The sequence below is a fragment of the Doryrhamphus excisus genome, chromosome 8 (genome assembly GCF_030265055.1).
Source record: "Doryrhamphus excisus isolate RoL2022-K1 chromosome 8, RoL_Dexc_1.0, whole genome shotgun sequence".
Classification (NCBI taxonomy): Eukaryota; Metazoa; Chordata; class Actinopteri; order Syngnathiformes; family Syngnathidae; genus Doryrhamphus; species Doryrhamphus excisus.
Genome location: NC_080473.1, coordinates 19,835,695 through 19,856,202, shown reverse-complemented (window position 1 = coordinate 19,856,202; position 20,508 = coordinate 19,835,695). Strand labels below are relative to the sequence as shown.

General features: G+C 41.9%; 1 protein-coding gene across 1 annotated transcript; it reads left to right on the top strand.

Moving 5' to 3' along the window:
* Nucleotides 1–10,347: 10,347 nt before the first annotated feature.
* tada2a (transcriptional adaptor 2A) lies at nt 10,348–18,839 on the top strand. Its single transcript, XM_058079436.1, has 15 exons — nt 10,348–10,500; nt 10,793–10,899; nt 10,977–11,036; nt 11,494–11,585; nt 11,676–11,833; nt 12,258–12,346; nt 12,511–12,583; nt 12,674–12,737; nt 14,096–14,139; nt 16,743–16,853; nt 17,591–17,662; nt 17,733–17,865; nt 18,154–18,197; nt 18,346–18,425; nt 18,566–18,839. Exons 1-15 carry the CDS (start codon nt 10,476–10,478, stop codon nt 18,749–18,751), a joined length of 1,338 nt encoding a protein of 445 aa, XP_057935419.1. The 5' UTR covers nt 10,348–10,475; the 3' UTR covers nt 18,752–18,839.
* The last annotated feature ends 1,669 nt before the right edge of the window (nt 18,840–20,508 follow it).

Sequence of the window (20,508 nt, the reverse complement as noted above, 5' to 3'; positions counted from 1 at the left end):
TTCCAAAAACATGTTAAGTTAATTGGCCACTCCAAATTGTCCATAGGTATGAATGTGAGTGTGAATGGTTGTTTGTCTATATGTGCCCTGTAATTGGCTGGCCACCAGTCCAGGGCATACCCACGACCCTCGTGAGGAGCATAGGTGGGAGAAAGCTGGTCTCAGGTCTCTAATTCAAAGTCTTGCATCAAGTCTCAAGTAAAAGACAAGACAGGTCAGCTCAAGAGTCAAGTCGTAGGTTTTTTGAGTCCTAACAATGCAATGTTCAGATTCAGTGGGAAATGGAAATGTGGAACGTGGAAATGACATATCAATGGTCACATCGGTTGAATACAGTAAACCTCGGATATATCGGACTCGGATATATCGGAAATTCGCTCACAACGGACAGATAAAAAAGAACCGATTTTTCTGTAATGCATTTCCAATAAAAATATATCGGATTTTTTATAACGGATTTCGCCTATTTCGGACAAAATCTCCAGTCCCGTTCCAATGCATTTCCATTAAATTTCCCTCGCATATATCGGATGGCCGCATCGTGGCGCTCCGATTCGCCGAATCGTGACAGGCCGCTATACGACGTCGTTTGCAGCGTTGCCTGCGCGTCCAAGTACATTGGAAACATAGTCAAGGAAGTGCCTTTTTATAACGGATAAAATCCGATTTACGCATATACCGGATATAAATCCGGTAAATGCGTAAAACGGACATTTTCCGGTATACGCATATAACGGATTTCGCTTATATCGGACAAAACCAGTGGGAACAATTGAATCCGATATATCCGAGGTTTACTGTACTTTCAGTGGGGACATGTTTTACTCAACACACTCTCGAGTAAATCTCAAGTATTTTCAAGTTAATCAGTCCGAGTCATTAATGTCAAAATCCAAGTCAAGTTGCAAAATGTTTCATTTTAGTGTGAAGTTGATTGAGTCCAAGTCATGTGACTCGAGTCCACACCTCCGCTTTGTAGTATCCAACAGGTTTTCAGTTACACAAAAACAATAATAGTAATTAGGGATGTCCACTAATTGGCTTTTTGCCCCATTCCAAAATGGTGATATTGTCCGACCGATACCAATATGTGTAACATCACATATCTGTGGGGCACCACAAAGTTGATTCCGGATCATGAGTTTGTTGTAGCCCAGGGGTGCTCACACTTTTTCAGCATACGAGCTACTTTTAAAATGACCGAGTCAAAATGATCTACCCACTACAAAAATGCAAAACATCTATTTATTTTCAAATGTATTGAGGAGTATTTGTACGTACAATGTATGTTGATGTACCTTACATAACCAAATGAGCCAATATTGCAAAACACACATAATTAACTATTAACATTTTTTGTAATTACCTGAGTTTACTTTGATGACTTGCACTGAATTGAACCAGCCAGGGATGCATAGTCCGGACAGTAGCTGCTGATAGCCAGCCTCAAGCACACTTCCAAATGTTTATCAGTCATGGATAATATCCGTATCATAATATCCGTATAATATTCCATATCCGTATGGAAGTGATATGTTTTTGCCTTTTTACTTGGTCCAGTTTTTGCCTTTTTACTTGGTCCAGCTCCTTCACTCATTTTAGTGACCATAAACTTTAGCGAGGGCTTAAAATCTCGCAATTCGCCGACTAGCTTAGCACTTTGCATCGTTGTTTACGCATGAGCGGTGACCTAAAGGTCAAAATTCAGTTGTCATCTGACTGGTTGTCCTGTATGTCAATCAAGTAACGGGGATGGATGATAGGCTGACATCGTAAGTTCTGCTGCACTTAGAGACGTTGTTTGATTTGATTGGTCGCCCGAAGGGCAACATTCAGTTGTCATCTGAATGGCTGCCCTGTATATCAATCAAGTGACGGCATTGATGCTAGGATGATATTTTTTTAATGTCACGCCGCGATCGACCAGCGATCGACCAGTACCACCTCCGCGATCGACCGGTAGCTCGCGATCGACTTAATGAGCACCCCTGTTGTAGCCACTTAGCTGTTGCTAAGAGTTGTTGCTTTTTGTTGAGTGAAGAGTAAACTGATTGGTAATTTACCTCGACTCACATCGTCACATTTGGTGACCCTCAACATAGGTAAAAATGTTTAGGTGTCTTGCTTTTGGCAACACAACCCACGTCCGTGGTTTCAACACATCGAAGCCCAGTTCCACTGCAAGAAATAACAATGACACAGGACGTGACAAAGTATTTCAACGTCGCCAGTATGGGAGCCCATAGGCTTATTATATACAGCAACCCGATATACGTAGATATTTACTGATATTACGGCCCTATAATATCCCTAGGACGATATTATCAGACATCCCTAATAGTAATACATTATATTCACATATATTATAACAATAAAAGAAATATTAGAACAATTTAAAAACGGATATATTTACTCTTGAAATAGGGTTGTGTCCCAAATGTCCCATACAGTATGCCATAAACAGATCAGGGGTGGGCAAACTTTTTGAGTCGCGGGCCGCATTGATTTAACAAAATTGAATTTGAACAAAATTACACGTAACAGTCCACCTGGAATTATTGTATCTGTAAAAGTGTCATGCACTCAGCTATATGTGCACTTTGACATCATTTATTTGATGTAAAGTGCGTTATAAATTAACTGTCCTTGGGTCCTCTTGTTATTGTTCTTCTTCTTCTTCTTCTTTTTCTTCTTCTTCTTCTTCTTCTTCTTCTTTTTCTTTTTTTTTTTCTTTTTCTTTTTCTTTTTCTTCTTCTTCTTCTTCTTCTTCTTCTTCTTCTTCTTCTTCTTTTTCTTTTTCTTCTTTTTCTTTTTCTTTTTCTTTTTCTTTTTCTTTTTCTTTTTTTTCTTTTTCTTTTTCTTTTTCTTTTTCTTTTTCTTTTTCTTTTTTTTCTTTTTCTTTTTCTTTTTCTTTTTCTTTTTCTTTTTTTTCTTTTTCTTTTTCTTTTTCTTTTTTTTCTTTTTCTTTTTCTTTTTCTTTTTCTTTTTCTTTTTCTTTTTCTTTTTCTTTTTTTTCTTTTTCTTTTTCTTTTTCTTTTTCTTTTTCTTTTTCTTTTTCTTTTTCTTTTTCTTTTTCTTTTTCTTTTTCTTTTTCTTTTTCTTTTTCTTTTTCTTTTTCTTTTTCTTTCTTTTTCTTTTTCTTTTTCTTTTTCTTTTTCTTTTTCTTTTTCTTTTTTTTCTTTTTCTTTTTCTTTTTCTTTTTCTTTTTCTTCTTCTTATTATTATTATTATTATTATGTGCTTGTGTCCCTTTATTCAGGTGCACTTTGTAAACAACAGACCACATCAAATAACCAAATTGACAAAACAGCTACTTCAACCATCAAAAGGTCGACTCAAGCCATGATGCCAGCTTGTATGTTGAGTTTAAATGAAATACTTTGGAAAGAACGGGCGGGCCGCATTCAAACACTTTGCGGGCCGGATGTGGCCCCCGGGCCGTAGTTTGCCCACCCCTGGTCTAGATGAAAATATTACAAAGACAGAGCAGAGCAACATTTCATTCTAAAGTGAAGAAGACCAAATATACCGCGTCTTATTCTACTGTGGCCTTTTAGACAAACACTGACTCAAACTGCTCCTTAGTCATTCCGAGACTTGTCGTAAGGGAAAATACCCCTCAAGGCGACGGCCAAGAGAGTGGGAAAAAAAGGTTCCAAACGTGCACAGTGGTTCTGTGTGGACCGTGCGGGCCGCCAGAGCGCCAACACACTGGCTCTGAGTGCAACATGTGGTTCTGATGGGCTCACGTGCAGGAGGCGAGGCCAGTTCAAGCGCCGGTACGCCGTGATCTTGTTAGGCTGCAGTGCAGCAATGAGAACCATATGCTGTTCTCATACTTACACTGCTGTTTTCATGCCATTAACAAAAAAAAACATTAATTTTGTACTGGGATTGAACTCGTAGTGGCTCTCAGAGTAAGAGTGAAAGACGCTTCTGTCATGTGGGCCCAGCAGGCAGGTCGTAACTCCAGACTGGTGTTAAGTGTGGGGAGGCCGCTGCTGTCTAAGTGCACCTCCATGTGTCTTTATCTTGCTTTCCTCTCTGCCACCACATTCCACAGGCGACCCTGACAGAGGCGGCGCTCAGCGCTCACTTATGAGCACTGCCCTCAATACAAACTAGTGACGACACGCAAGCTAGATGTGTGAGGACATCACATTCCGATATTAACATAGCAGTCAGCCGATGATAGCGACAGCATCACGATACATTAGAGGAGAATCTTGGTTATATTTGCACAAAGATTTCATATGTACGTATATGTCTCTGATATCAGTTATTGATTTCTAAAACATAAACCACAGATCACTCCCACACACTACCACCTTGTACTCCTGCCGCATTTTGAGAAACATAAAAAAATAAAAATAAAACATTTTCTCAATAATTCCACAGCAATTAAACACCAGGAGGTGACACTCTGCCAACACCCACTTATAGCATCTACGGCAGGGGTGCGCACACTTTTTCAGCATGCGAGCTACTTTTAAAATGACCGAGTCAAAATGATCTACCCACTACAAAAATGCAAAACATCTATTTATTTTCAAATGTATTGAGGATTATTTGTACGTACAATGTATGTTGATGTACCTTACATAACCAAATGAGCCAATATTGCAAAACACACATAATTAACTATTAACATTTTTTGTAATTACCTGAGTTTACTTTGATGACTTGCACTGAATTGAACCAGCCAGGGATGCATAGTCCGGACAGTAGCTGCTGATAGCCAGCCTCAAGCACACTTCCAAATGTTTATCAGTCATGGATAATATCCGTATCATAATATCCGTATAATATTCCATATCTGTATGGAAGTGATATGTTTTTTGCCTTTTTACTTGGTCCAGTTTTTGCCTTTTTACTTGGTCCAGCTCCTTCACTCATTTTAGTGACCATAAACTTTAGCGAGGGCTTAAAATCTCGCAATTCGCCGACTAGCTTAGCACTTTGCATCGTTGTTTACGCATGAGCGGTGACCTAAAGGTCAAAATTCAGTTGTCATCTGACTGGTTGTCCTGTATGTCAATCAAGTAACGGGGATGGATGATAGGCTGACATCGTAAGTTCTGCTGCACTTAGAGACGTTGTTTGATTTGATTGGTCGCCCGAAGGGCAACATTCAGTTGTCATCTGAATGGCTGCCCTGTATATCAATCAAGTGACGGCATTGATGCTGGGATGATATTTTTTTAATGTCACGCCGCGATCGACCAGTACCACCACCGCGATCGACCGGTAGCTCGCGATCGACTTAATGAGCACCCCTGATCTACGGTATTATGCGTCTGTCAAGCGCGCTCAAAGGGCAAGTAGTTTTACTTTATTTTAGTTGTATTTAGTCTCAAGCCGCACTGGGTAACCTCTCTCTATACTGATGGTTAAGAATGATTAAGTGGTCCTTCAACCAGTGTCTGCAGACCTAATCAGGGTTTTTGGATGGTGAAAGTCAAGCGTGAGAGATATCAAGCCACAGCTGGAGCTCATCCTCTTCATAAAAACGTTCCACATTGCCCCCCCCCCCTGTTATTTCTGTCCATTCTTTCATACGACAGCATAGATAACACATAATGCACGTTATCATTCTTCCCCCAGATTAAGCTTAAAGGGGGGAGAGGGGGTGGATTTTGCGTCCCTTCAGAGGGACTAGGTAGGTGGGGACCCGATAAAGGCTGAATGGGCCCGCGCTGATGTGTTGTGACATTGTTGTGGTAGATCCGCTCCACTGTGAGCAAACACCGGGCGGTTCACACGGGGCACTTCTTTATACTGCCAGTACACTGTCTCTGTGTGTGTGGAATCTTCTGTCAACTATTCCAACTTTCAACGGGGGGTGGGGGTCATGATTTGATCCACGTTTGGCAACAAAGTTTGCCCAAGATTAATGGCGCTGCCTCAGGGGTCTGAGCCATGTCTGGCCAATATAACACAATGCCCATTATGTAGTCTCATAATAAACTGTGGTTAAATTATAGAGAGGACGGGGGGGGTGATGGGTGTTAATTTCTCCCAATAGTCCCATATTGCACGAACTGCAAATTACAATTGCCCAAGATTGGTAAGAGGTGATGTCATTGAGATAAACTGCCAAAGAAATAATGCACTAAGAATGCAAATAGCATGCAAATACGCCCCCTAGTGGCTGCAAGCAGTACAGGGTCTGACATCAGTGACTGGATGTTTAGTCAGATAAGAGCTTATGCAGTGACATCATTGACACGTAATGGCCTCACCTCATGCAGAAAAAAAAGTTCAATATCTATCCAACTCCCCTGAATGCAACTCCTGAGCGTAACACCTCCAGTGGTGACCTCATGGTCGTGACTTCCCTCTCTAAGTGAGGCTGAGCACATGTTTTCGCAGGGCCACGCCGTGTGGGAAACATTCAGCATTCCACACCCACTTGTTGACCTCCTCGAACTCTCGCTGTGCCTGATTCCTCGACATTAACTCGGCCATGGCGCACAGGATGTCCCCCCCCCCCTTCTTCCACACCGGTCGACATGAAGAGAAGCGTATAGGGGAATTTCTCGTTCTCTTGAAAATAAACCAACGGCACACTTTGTGAGGTCAGTCATGTGACTTCACAGGGGCAGCAGAGTTGCCATAAAGATGGTTTTAGAACAATTTTCCAACCATCAACTAGGTTCCTGTTGGTTATGAAGCCTCTAAGATGGAAAACAATCACTGATGATGGTTCACATTTGAAAACTATTTGCCCCATAGGAAATCATGGAAATACAATTACTTCTCACCAATTCATGCTTCAAATATATAATACTGTATATTTTAAAAATCATACTGTTTTGTGGCCTATTATTAGTCCAAATATATGCATATTTTTTTTGCCTTGACAAAATGAACTAAAATACACATAAGGCACCCGAAGACACATTCAAAGATGTTGAGATGATGTGTAGTATGGAGGACCAAAACTGCCAAAATAAAAAATAAATATAAATGGAAATAAAAATAAAAATGAAAAAAAATCAAAAAATTAAATACAAAAAATAAATATAAATGGAAATAAAAACAAAAATAAAAAATATATACATAAACATTTTTTTATTTTTGTTTTTATTTCCATTTATATTTATATTTTATTTACTTCCTCTTGCTGTGACTGTTTGCAGGCATACCTAGTCGATTTTCGCACTCACATGTCGATCAACCAATAGGCGAACAGTTCAACCCAAGACACACTTAGGACCGCCCCCTCATTTGAATAGTTTTTCCTTCTGCATTTCGAGGACCAAAACTGCCAAAATAAAAAATAAATATAAATGGAAATAAAAACAAAAATAAAAAATATTCATGTATATATTTTTTATTTTTGTTTTTATTTCCATTTATATTTATTTTTTTGTATTTAATTTTTTGATTTTTTTTCATTTTTGTTTTTATTTCCATTTATATTTATTTTTTATTTTGGCAGTTTTGGTCCTCCATAGTGTAGTATTCTACACCGGTCACTATATGTCAGTAATGTTATTGTATGCTAAGTGAGACACACAAGCACCAGATTTAATCACTAGAACAACGGCAGGTTTGAATGATCTCAACATCAGGCACAATAAACAATAAACAATAAGGCTATTGTGTCAATCATAACCCACGGCAAGCTACAACTAGGCTCAGAACCTCCAATGTCACTTCCTGTCTTTCCCCCACTCAGCCTCCTAACAATGCAACACATTTAAAGCAACACACATGAATTTGAGTCTTATTAATGTCTTAAATGGCTTATATTGTTTGTCTATATGTGCCCTGTGATTGGCTGGCCACCAGTCCAGGGTGTACCCCGCCTCTCCCCCAAAGACAGCCTAGTGAGGAAAATGGATGGATAAAAAGACACACAAAGGCCAATTCATTCATTGATCTTGAACATTTTCACATAAACCGTATTGGTATGTGGAGTACTGGTATCTGATATCTGGTATCTACTTGGTATCGTATTGATACCAAAAGTTGCAATATCACCTCTCTCTATAACTGCATTGCACCCATCCATTTTCCATAGCTCTTATCCTCATCAGGGTCGCGGCGACTGCATAGCAACTTCGTGTTAATTAGCCAAAGTGACCAGATGGGTGCACACATAATTGGCATAAATCAGAGCTGAAGGCTTCCTGAAGGAGAGTATCATTATGTAATCAATGTTGACTTGTCTTTGAATGTTTCACTAGCAAAGCTTAAGCAAAGGTGCACATATTGACGTCATCCAGGTGAGGTTTTTGGACAATCTAATCCAATCCTAATCTTGTTTTAGGACATTTCCATAACGCCAGCAGTTTAAACGTGTTGCTCAGCCTCAAAGGCGTGTGTGCCAGATGCCCTCTTTCTCTCTGAAGGGGCCCTCCTTTTCAAATGACAGCAGCTGGGAAGTGCTTTCGTAAGAGGAAAAGGAGTCGGTAAGGGGGGGGGGGCACATTTTAAAGACATAAAGGGTGTTTGTGCATTTGTTAGACCGCTGTATAATGTGGCACACTTCTAGAACAGAGCAAACCGCACGGCTTCCACATACGCAACGTGAGGCCTGCGGGGAGGGGGGGGTTGCCTTTTGCAGTGGGTGTAAAGACACAGAGATGTGGGGGCGAGGCCAGCATGTGGATGCAGAGACAGCAGGTTGCCCTACAGGCGCTGATGCTGTGATGAGGGGCCAGAACTGGGGGAGCGCGCACGTTACCACATTATGGTCTCCTTTGTATGATAATAATCTAGTTCATGACGATGAACCCTGAACTGTCAACGAAACTGGGCATTTACTAAATATCTGATCATGATAAATAATGACTGTTGGGTTATCTAAATCACCACCAAGGGCCACAACCTGAAAAATGAAAGGATGCAAGGGCCACTTATCAGATATGCTATGAAGTTAGACATATTTCAAGAGGCAGATTTTTCTTTACATTTTTCAAATATTAACTGTGAGTACATTTTCATTGCAAAATACTGCCCACTCGGCCATCTCCGTGTGGAGTTTGCATGTTCTCTCCATGCATGCGTGGGTTTTCTCCGGGTACTCCGGTTTCCTCTCCCATTCCAAGGTTCCTAGGTTAATTGGTGACTCCAAATTGTCCATATAGGTATGAATGTGAGTGTGAATGGTTGTTTGTCTATATGTGCCCTGTGATTGGCTGGCAACCAGTCCAGGGTGTACCCCGCCTCTCACCCAAAGACAGCTGGGATAGGCTCCACACCCCCACAACCCTCGTGAAGATAAGCGGTAGAGAAAATGGGTGGATATTTAAACTAAAATGACATTAATCTTCCTCACACTACTATGAGTTTATTCTTGTAAAATAGCTATTTTTTCTCAATAGAATAAGACTTTTTTCTTAATATGTTCACTATATTTTCATAAAATTGCTGCTGTTTTATTCCAATTTCGGCTGTTGTTTCTCCTTACAACTTTTTTCTTGTAAATGTTCAAAGAGTAGGGCGGCACGGTGGTCTAGGGGTTAGCGCGCAGACCTCACAGCTAGGAGACCAGGGTTCAATTCCACCCTCGGGCCTCTCTGTGTGGAGTTTGCATGTTCTCCCCGTGCATGCGTGGGTTTTCTTTTCCGGGTACTCCGGTTTCCTCCCACATTCCAAAAACATGCTAGGTTAATTGGCCACTCCAAATTGTCCATAGGTATGAATGTGAGTGTGAATGGTTGTTTGTCTATATGTGCCCTGTGATTGGCTGGCGATCAGTCCAGGGTGTACCCCGCCTTACGCCCGAAGACAGCTGGGATAGGCTCCAGCACCCCTCGTGAGGAAAAGCGGTAGAAAATGAATGAATGAATGTTCAAAGAGTATATAAAATAAACGACCAAATTATTAATATGACCAATAATTATACATTTCAAGCATATGTGTTAAGCAGGAATGAAAAAAGTGGTTTTGATTGATTACACATGATGTATTTGCATCTCAACCAGTTGCTAGAGGACAAACTATATATATTTTTTATGTTTTAAATAGTTTATGATGGTGTCATTTGTTTTAAATCAGAAAAACGTGCTACTTCAACGGTCATTTATGGTCCACTGCACAGTGTTGAAATATAACAAACAAGACAAACTAAAAAAAAGGGGGGGGGGGGGGGGGGATAAAGCAGAAAGGCACAATGCGTGTTCCGTAGAAACTCTACACACTCAAATAATGCAACCAAAGCACGCAAAGCATAAATATACACCAGAATATGTCTATATTACACATTTTTACAAACCATACCAACATGTTGTTTTCTGTCATGTCTGCTGAGTGACGCCAAAGGGGAAGACTGAACAACACCGCCATCTAGTGGAGGAATTAGAAACTAATTTCCCCCACGCCTCCTCCTGTGGCTTGTGCTCAACTACCTTGGCTGAAACAGGGGGTCGTGCCGAATCAAGAAAAGTCGATCTACCCGTAAATCCGCAATATCAATTTTGGCGTCTGTTTTATTTATCTCGTGTTTGTGGAGATATCGTCACATGGATCGCCTGTCCTCATTTGGAAGTAAGTTCAATCCTACCAGAGTTATGTCTTGCATGCACCATTGCGGTTAAATGCGGTACAAATGCTTCACCGTGCTAGCGTTATTATGCTAACATTAGCATACAGCAGAGTATACCGTATGTGTTTTCTCTGCATGAGCGATGTCGAACTAAAATGTGGTGCTGTATGCATCATGGCTACTGTTTAATTGTTAAATGAGAGTTTATAAATCAGAGCTCAAGACTGCAGATAGCATTGGCTCAAGTGGCTTTACTTTTAGCTTTGATGCTAACCCCGAATATGATTCCCTTAGATGACCCCTTCGACAAACCACCATGCAGAGGCTGCACATCCTTCCTAACAGAGCCTTACATCAAATGTGCAGAATGTGGACCTTCTCCTTTCTTACTCTGCCTTCAGGTGAGTAAATGGCAAGTTAAACACCTCTTGATCCTTACATCCTATTCAAATTCTGCTTTTTTTATTTTTATGCCAAGTGTTTTACCAGAGGATTTGAATACAAGAAACATCAGAGTGACCACAAGTATGAAATAATGGTAAGTCAAAGTAAATATCTTCACATTGTCACAGCACGGGCGGCACGGCGGTCTAGTGGTTAGCGCGTCTAGTGGTTAGCTGTGTCGCCTCACAGCTAGGAGACCAGGGTTCAATTTCACCCTCGGGCATCTCTGTGTGGAGTTTGCATGTTCTCCCCGTGCATGCGTGGGTTTTCTCCGGGTACTCCGGTTTCCTCCCACATTCCAAAAACATGCTAGGTTAATTGGCCACTCCAAATTGTCCGTAGGTATGAATGTGAGTGTGAATGGTTGTTTGTCTATATGTGCCCTGTGATTGGCTGGCGACCAGTCCAGGGTGTACCCCGCCTCTCACCCGAAGACAGCTGGGATAGGCTCCAGCACCCCCCCGCGACCCTCGTGAGGAAAAAGCGGTAGAAAATGAATGAATGAATGAATGTCACAGCACGTGTCTTCATTATTCTTTTTCTGTATTCAGACATCAGACTTCCCGGTTCTGGAGCCCGGTTGGACGGCGCAGGAGGAGGTGGCACTCCTGGAGGCCGTCATGGACTGTGGCTTTGGAAACTGGTCTGTGATGAACTGATTCATTTGTTGCCTTCCTTCTCAAACCCGGCTCTTCTTGCACACTAACAGTATTTGATCTGTGGAAATCTCCAGGCAGGATGTTGCCTACCAAATGCGCAGTAAAAGCAAAGAGGAGTGCGAGAGCCACTACATGAAGAATTTTATCAACAACCCGCTCTTCTCCTCCACGCTGCTCAGCCTGCGCAAAACTAAAGACGCTCGCTTTGCAGACGACGCCGTTCCTTTCAAACGTGAGTAGCCATATCTTGGACAACACAAACACAAAGACGATACGGCTCAATTCTTTGGGCTATCCCTGAAAAACTGCAAATAACGGCTCACACAATACGCCTCACACACTTATGAAACACATTTGCAGTTATTAAGTGTAGCCACACACTACTAATAAATGATGGTGAAAGGAAATAGGTAGAACAGATGGAAGCCGAGTGCCAGGGTCATCAGGCTACCTTGACAACTGTGCTTCAGTTGTCTTTAATGGCTTTAATGTAAATGACGTTTTACGGTGCTCCATGGAAACAAAAATACAAGAAGAACTTGCATTTTTGAACGTAGCTCCTCTTAGCCGTGAATACACATTCTCCACACATATCCTTTGGAATTATACAACCTGTACAGCGTCCTCATGTTTTCTCTAATATATTTATTTCACAGCAACAGATGAGCCCCCCCGGCCCACCTTTGACTCTGTGCTGTCACGAGACATGGCGGGATACATGCCTGCTCGTGCAGACTTCATGGAGGTGAGTGGCTGGCCAGTTTTGAATTCATACGACCAAACGTGATCTCAGGGTCAATCGTGCCCTGATTGCTGCCTCACAGGGAACGTCTCGCGCTTTTATTTACCTTGGGCTCTGACATTGTTGTCAAACATGAGCACTAATAACTCTCTCGCTGTGTCAACAAGGAGTTTGACAACTACGCAGAATGGGATATCAAGGACATTGATTTTGTGGATGATGACTCAGACATCCTGCGAGGTTGGTACTAGTAACGGATGCGTTTAGTGGCCAAAATCAAAGATTTAACAACAGGACATATGCAACGTTATCTTTGTGTGTCTGTTTCAGCACTCAAGCTGGCAGTGGTTGATATTTACCATTCAAGATTAAAGGAGCGACAACGCAGGAAGAAGTATGAAATCTTTTTTGTTATTTGGCCAGTTATTACTTTGTAATGACCACAGTCTGTCACTAGATGGCACTACACCCACCTTTTACTTCCAGCGTCAATACATGAATTTAGAATACACAAATCAAACTCATTTTTATGTTTTTGCAATCCAAGAATGCAGTAAAAAAAATAATGTCTAGAAATTTATGAACACATTTAAGCTGCCGTCATCCATACCTTAAATGTTTCACATCATAACTCCACACAGCCTTCAGGTTGCGCTCACAATTATTCAATCACTATTATGTTTACAAAATGTGCAATAAGTCAATTTGCACGCGCAATTTCAACAACACCAAGCAACTGCAGACCTGCCAACATGTACACATTTTTTGTACTCTGCACAAAATAGTTGCTGACTGAGTTGACATCATGTGACATACTAAAACCTGACGAATAGTTTTCAAAGCAGGGGTGTCCAATGTGCGGGCCAGGGGCCATTTGTGTCCTTTGGCTCGTTTTTATGGGCCTGCAGCACACTGTAGAAATAAGATGAAACAAAAAAAGCCAGCAAAGATAGTGAAAAAGACATCATGTAACAAAAAAGCGGTATTGATGATCATTATATCATCATATATTTATTATATTATTTCATCATATATATGATGGGGCGGCACGGCGGTCTAGTGGTTAGCGCGCAGACCTCACAGCTAGGAGACCAGGGTTCAATTCCACCCTCAGCCATCTCTGTGTGGAGTTTGCATGTTCTCCCCGTGCATGCGTGGGTTTTCTCCGGGTACTCCGGTTTCCTCCCACATTCCAAAAACATGCTAGGTTAATTAGCGACTCCAAATTGTCCATAGGTATGAATGTGAGTGTGAATGGTTGTTTGTCTATATGTGCCCTGTGAGTGGCTGGCCACCAGTCCAGGGTGTACCCCGCCTCTCGCCCGAAGACAGCTGGGATAGGCTCCAGCACCCCCCGCGACCCTCGTGAGGAAAAAGCGGTAGAAAATGAATGAATGAATGAAATTCCGGTAGTAGTACCGCGACAGTACCCCCCTTCAAAATGACCGCCCGATCTACTGTAATAACAGCAAGGAGCAATCAGCTCAGCCAATATTAAAACTGCTGATGAGTTCATTGTAAACACCGGCAGGCCAAGTGTTCAGTTTTCCCAACAACAGCGAGGTCGCCTACAGCCACAGCTGTTAATGCCACAGGGTGTACCCCGCCTCACGCCCGAAGACAGCTGGGATAGGCTCCAGCACTCCCGCGACCCTCGTGAGGAAAAAGCGGTAGAAAATGAATGAATGAATGATATATGATGATATAATGATCCTCATTTTGCAACATGGAGATGATTTTCTTCTTTTCCAGGATCATTCGAGACCATGGACTCATCAACATGCGCAAATTCCAGGGTGAGTGTTTGTCTGCAAACCAGGGGAAGCATCTGATACGTTGCCAGCTGTGGTTGCTATGGTTACGGGCAAAACAACCGCAGCGTAAAATGAGCGCATTTAACCCCCTTGGCCTTCTCAGCGAGCCAAAAAGCGGCTAGCGGGGCTCGTTTTGACCATCGGTGCATCCCGCACTGCCAAGGCTTCTCGGTAGGACGTCTTCATGTGGCCTCAGAGCTTAGACGTTGAAATGAGACGGGAAACCACGTGTTGCTATGAAGTTGAAGGCGTCCGCTTCATGATTTATTTATTTTAGCACCTTCCCTTCCTTCCTTCCATTTCGCTCTCTGGTCTCTTGAGACAAAAGGCAAGTCAGAGTAGCCGACGAGCTGCAGACTGGTTGTCATGGAGACTGTTAGAGATTGTGTGTGCACCATAATGGAAAGCACTACCCGAGCCTGAGAGGCTCACACACACACACACACACACACAGTATCATGTGTCGGCACCCCAGGGGGCACAGCAGCGTGTTCAGTGTCGTTTTGTACAATTGCATGATGGCATGTTGCCACAGTGCCAATGCCAGCATCCACTTTGTGTGCTCAGCAGCAGCGAATCATTTAGCACGCTGGAACTTGACCGACGCACACCTCTTCTCGCACTCCTCAGCCTTCTTCCCTCAGGCGTTACTCGGCAACACGGGCCAATCGTCACACCAGTTAATGACCGTTGTCTTTTTCCTCTCTCAGACTCCTTTGCTATTCTCTAGTTCAGAGTTTCCCAAGCTTAATGGAGCCAAAACTTCTATTTTATGGAAGACGAATGTCACGGCTCACCACAAGTTCATTCATTCATTCATTCATTTTCTACCGCTTTTCCTCACGAGGGTCGCGGGGGGTGCTGGAGCCTATCCCAGCTGTCTTCGGGCGTAAGGCGGGGTACACCCTAGACTGGTCGCCAGCCAATCACAGGGCACATATAGACAAACAACCATTCACACTCACATTCATACCCATGGACAATTTGGAGCTGCCAATTAACCTAGCATGTTTTTGGAATGTGGGAGGAAACCGGAGTACCCGGAGAAAACCCACGCATGCACGGGGAGAACATGCAAACTCCACACAGAGATGGCCGAGGGCGGGATTGAACCCTGGTCTCCTAGCTGTGAGGTCTGTGCGCTAACCCCTAGACCACCGTGCCGCCCTGCCACAAGTTCATCAACTGCTAAAATGTTAACACCTATTGATGTATTACATCATTGGATAATTTAGCCCAGTAATTCAGCAACGGACATACTAGATTGGCTACTTTTCCTAATGGATGTCAGCCTCTGTACATGCACACCATTTACAGTGGAATACATCACGTCGTCCAATTCACAGTTTGGCATGTCCAAAAGGAGTATCCTACCTTTTCAGTATGTTTATTAACTTCCTGGATTAAACAGAGGTGTTTACCCTTTTTTTACCAACATGGAAAGTAACAAGGTAATGACACAGTTACAAATTAGAAATAGTAACAATGCAATGTTTTCCAATAATAAACGATCATCATAATATAATAGTATAATAAGTAAATAAGTTCAGGACTCTTGTCCATTGTGTTTTGGAAACATCAACTGCTTTTATTGTTTGTTGAGGTGGGTCATCTCGTTGCATCGTAGTTCTTTATTAATCCCTTCCGTAATTTCATGCCACATTCTGAAATGCCGTGGCTTTTTAGCCTTGTTCTCACGTATGTGTTTTAACTAAGATCATATTTCTCCAAATGAGGTGACTTATTTTTTTACACTGCACCCGTTTTGCGTCCCAAGTCTGAAGTTTGGGATCCTCTGATTTCAAAAATAAGGTCATGTTGTCATATTGTAAACATTTTTCCATGTCTAAACTCAAATTCCACAAATAAGTATGATTAAAAAAAAAAAAAATTCTTAGTTCTTGTTTTTTAATGCATAAGATTAGACACATGCAATACAGAAAATAAGTAAATGTCACAAAAAAAGTGGGCTAATAAATTGACACACAAAGACTGCAGATTTCAGAAAATAACAGATGAAATCTCTACACTCTACAAGAAGCAATGAAGTCTGTAAAATTAAATTAATAATAAAAAAATCACAAACTTTTTAACTATAATGATGAAAATGGTAATATTAATGATGATTATAATGATGGTAATAATGATAAAGATTATAACAACAATGATAATAATGATATTAATATTACAATGAAAATAATAACAGGGGAAACAAGACAGTGGCATGAACATGATTATATCCTGTAAAAAGGGGTAGGCATTTATAAGCTTTTGCTTCAGCCTACTCCTTTTGGGCTTGGGATCAGATAGTTGAATACAAATGTAAATAATGGAAAGTTATATTTTGATTGATGTAAGAAATGCACTGTAATGATTCACATATTTGCCCAAATAAAGGGAAAAAAATATATATATATATATATATTTTGTATAGTGTGATGGAAAACTGTTTTAGCTGAAGGTAGCTGTTAATAATATTTTGCTGCATTTTAAACAGATGCCATTCTTTCGAAGGTGTTTGTGTGCCACAGAATGAGACCATTTGTGTGTGCTCACCTTCTCTCGCTCTCCTTGTGGTCTTGCAGTATTGGAGCGTTGCTACCCAAAGGAGGTGCAGGAGCTCTATGACGTCATGAGACGATTTGCACGAGTCGCCGGACCTGTTGAACATGACAAGTTCATTGAGAGTCACGCACGTTAGTATTTGGGAGCACCCAAATCTTAAATGTCAATGATATGCTTGCGACATTGGATACAATGTGACGTAGCTTTCATCCATTTACAGCAGGGGTGGGCAAACTTTTCGACTCGCGGGCCGCATTGATTTAACAAAACGGGGGGGGGAGGGGCAGACTATATATTTTACACGTAACAGTCCACCTGGTATTATTGTATCTGTAAAAGTGTCATGCAATCTGCTATTATTATTTATTATTTTATATTTATATTTAAATATTTTATATTTAAATATTTTTATTTAAATATTTTTATTTAAATATTTTATATTTAAATATTTTTATTTAAATATTTTATATTTAAATATTTTTATTTAAATATTTTATATTTAAATATTTTTATTTAAATATTTTAAAATGTATTATTATTATTATTATCATCATTATGCTTGTGTCCCTTTTTTCAGGAGCACTATGTAAACAACAGACCACATCAAATAACAAAATTGATAAAACCATCAAAAGGTTGGCTCAAGCCATGATGCCAGTTCGTATGTTGAGTTTAAATGAAATACTTTGGAAAGAACGGACGGGCCGTATTCAAACACTTGGCGGGCCGGATGTGGCCCCCGGGCCGTAGTTTGCCCACCCCTGATTTACAGTATTCCATTGCTAGCATCTATGGAATTCTCCCATTTCCCCACTAATGCGTGGCCAGTGTGTTCAATGAGTTCTATTTGTGTCCCCGTGTACTGTAGTGGAGTTTGAGCTGCGGCGGGAGATCCGCAAGCTACAGGAGTACAGGAAAGCCGGGATCAAGTCTTTCTGCAGTGAGTCCTGGCCAAACGTATGCCACTTTACCCACTCGCCATAGCATCGAGCATGCTCTGTGCTCATCAGGCGGCAAAGTGTACGAGCGGGTGAAGCGGATGCGCGAGGACGAGCGCAGGAAGAGGACCATGTTATGCGACGTACTGCAGTACATCCAGGACGGCAGAGCGTGCCAGCAATGGCTCAGCAAGCAGGCCGCCATGTGAGTTTGATGTCGCTGCCGGGTATTTGTGTGGCTCCTCTGCTGAGGTGGAGTGTGTATTTTTAGTCTCCTTAACGAGCCTCTTGTTTAGTTTCCCATCCCGACTGTTTTTTCTGAGCATGTTCCAAGCGTTTGTAATTAATTACTCTACTCTAGCTTCACTTCAATTTGATGATTCATCTTTTTTTAGTGCAGTAAATAGAAGCCAGAAACGCTGTCTTTATGTATATAAAAATATATATAGTGTGTGTGTGTGATGCTAATGTTCATTTTATCTCCTGGCTACAGAGATGCTGGCATCACACCGGCTGTCACAACAATCACAACATCAGGTATGAAGCCTCCCAGCACCACCCCACCATTTGTCACGACACCTCTCCATAAATACATCCCACAAAGATCCTCTATATGGGGAGCACTCTCAAGTATCCAGTATGCTCACATTTTCACACACACACAGTCATTGTTGTGTTTCCACAGCAACAGGCAGGCGCAGCGCCCCTCCCCTCAACCTGACCGGGCTGCCAGGGACAGAGAAACTCAACGAACGGGAGAAAGAGGTAGCATAAATAGCAAAAAAAAATGTCTGTCTGGCGGGCTGGTGTCCATGGATTGACCATGTTGAGCATGAAACAGAGTCACGTTACGTACGAACTCCACAACTGCATCTTTTCAAGATATCATTTTTGGTTTTGTGCAGCTGTGTCAGGTTGTACGTTTGGTGCCAGGCGCTTACCTGGAGTACAAGCAGGCGCTGCTCAACGAGTGTCAGCGTCAGGGGGGTCTGCGTTTGGCTCAGGCCCGAGCGCTCATCAAAATCGACGTCAACAAGACGCGCAAAATCTACGACTTCCTCATCAAGGAGGGCTATATCACCAAGGCATAGCAGCCCACGGGTGTGTGTGTATTCTGTCTGTGTGTGATTTGTGTGTGTCTGGTGTTACGTGTATTAAAGTCGTATATTTAAAACACAAGATTCAAATCATTCATTCATTCATTCATTTTTTACCGCTTTTCCTCACGAGGGTCGCGGGGGGTGCTGGAGCCTATCCCAGCTGTCTTCGGGCGAGAGGCGGGGTACACCCTGGACTGGTGGCCAGCCAATCACAGGGCACATATAGACAAACAACCATTCACACTCACATTCATACAATTGGAGTGGCCAATTAACCTAGCATGTTTTTGGAATGTGGGAGGAAACCGGAGTACCCGGAGAAAACCCACGCATGCACGGTGAGAACATGCAAACTCCACACAGAGATGCCCGAGGGTGGAATTGAACCCTGGTCTCCTAGCTGTGAGGTCTGTGCGCTAACCCCTAGACCACCGTGCCGCCCCCAGAGTATCAAAACTATGAAAATACACGTGTACCTTTATCTGGATCTGCACCAAACTCTGATACGTTCCCAAATGCCCCATGTGTCAGCTGCCAAAGTTTAATTTTGGAACTAGAACAACAATAGTTTAGATTTTTGCGTATCCTGACCAATAAACTAAGCAACCAACAAGTACAGAAATATTTGTACGGGATTAATGATCATTTATCAATATTAGTATTCCACATCTTGGACGTGTCCATCCTACTTGATGAAGTGTGACGGGTTTGGTGGTGGCATCACCATGATCTGTGACACGCGTGGAGGTTAATCAATGTCACCGGGTGAACAATGTGGCTGCGGGTGCTCATCTTTGAGAATATCTGAGGCTCTGACTCATCTGACATTTCAGTCTGTTGAGCCTGCAGCTCTCTATCCTGACATCACTTCCTGTCTCTCGAAACACTCAATGACTTTTCCATAGTTCAGAAAATGATCCAAGTGCACAGAGTTACATATTTGTAAAGATCCATGCATTGCCATTATAGGGTCATGTGGGTGAGCTGGAGTCTATCCCAGCACATGCCATGGACACACATTCACACCTATGGACACACTCGTATGTGTGTATATGTATGTGTGTGTGTGTGTATATATATGTATATATATATATATATGTATATATATATATATATATATATATATATATATATATATATATATATATATACATATGTATACATATGTATATATATATATATATATATATCCCACCCTCGGCCATCTCTGTGTGGAGTTTGCATGTTCTCCCCGTGCATGCGTGGGTTTTCTCCGGGTACTCCGGTTTCCTCCCACATTCCAAAAACATGCTAGGTTAATTGGCGACTCCAAATTGTCCATAGGTATGAATGTGAGTGTGAATGGTTGTTTGTCTATATGTGCCCTGTGATTGGCTGGCGACCAGTCTAGGGTGTACCCCGCCTTACGCCCGAAGACAGCTGGGATAGGCTCCAGCACCCCCCGCGACCCTCGTGAGGAAAAAGCGGTAGAAAATGAATGAATGAATATACATATATATACACACACACATACATATACACACATACGAGTTTTGATGGGGGTGACAGTTTGACACTGTAACAGGTTATTAGTACTTCCGATGACATATTGTTCAATGAAGGCTGAACTGTTTTCGTCATGTGTGTTATTAGATAGTGTTGCTTCTCAAAGTGTACAATAACAAAACTTGCAGAGGGAAAAAAAAAACTATTAAAAAAAAATGTAATGTTCCGCGTCGCCTTTGCGTGTCGCTGTTCCGCCCTTTGCA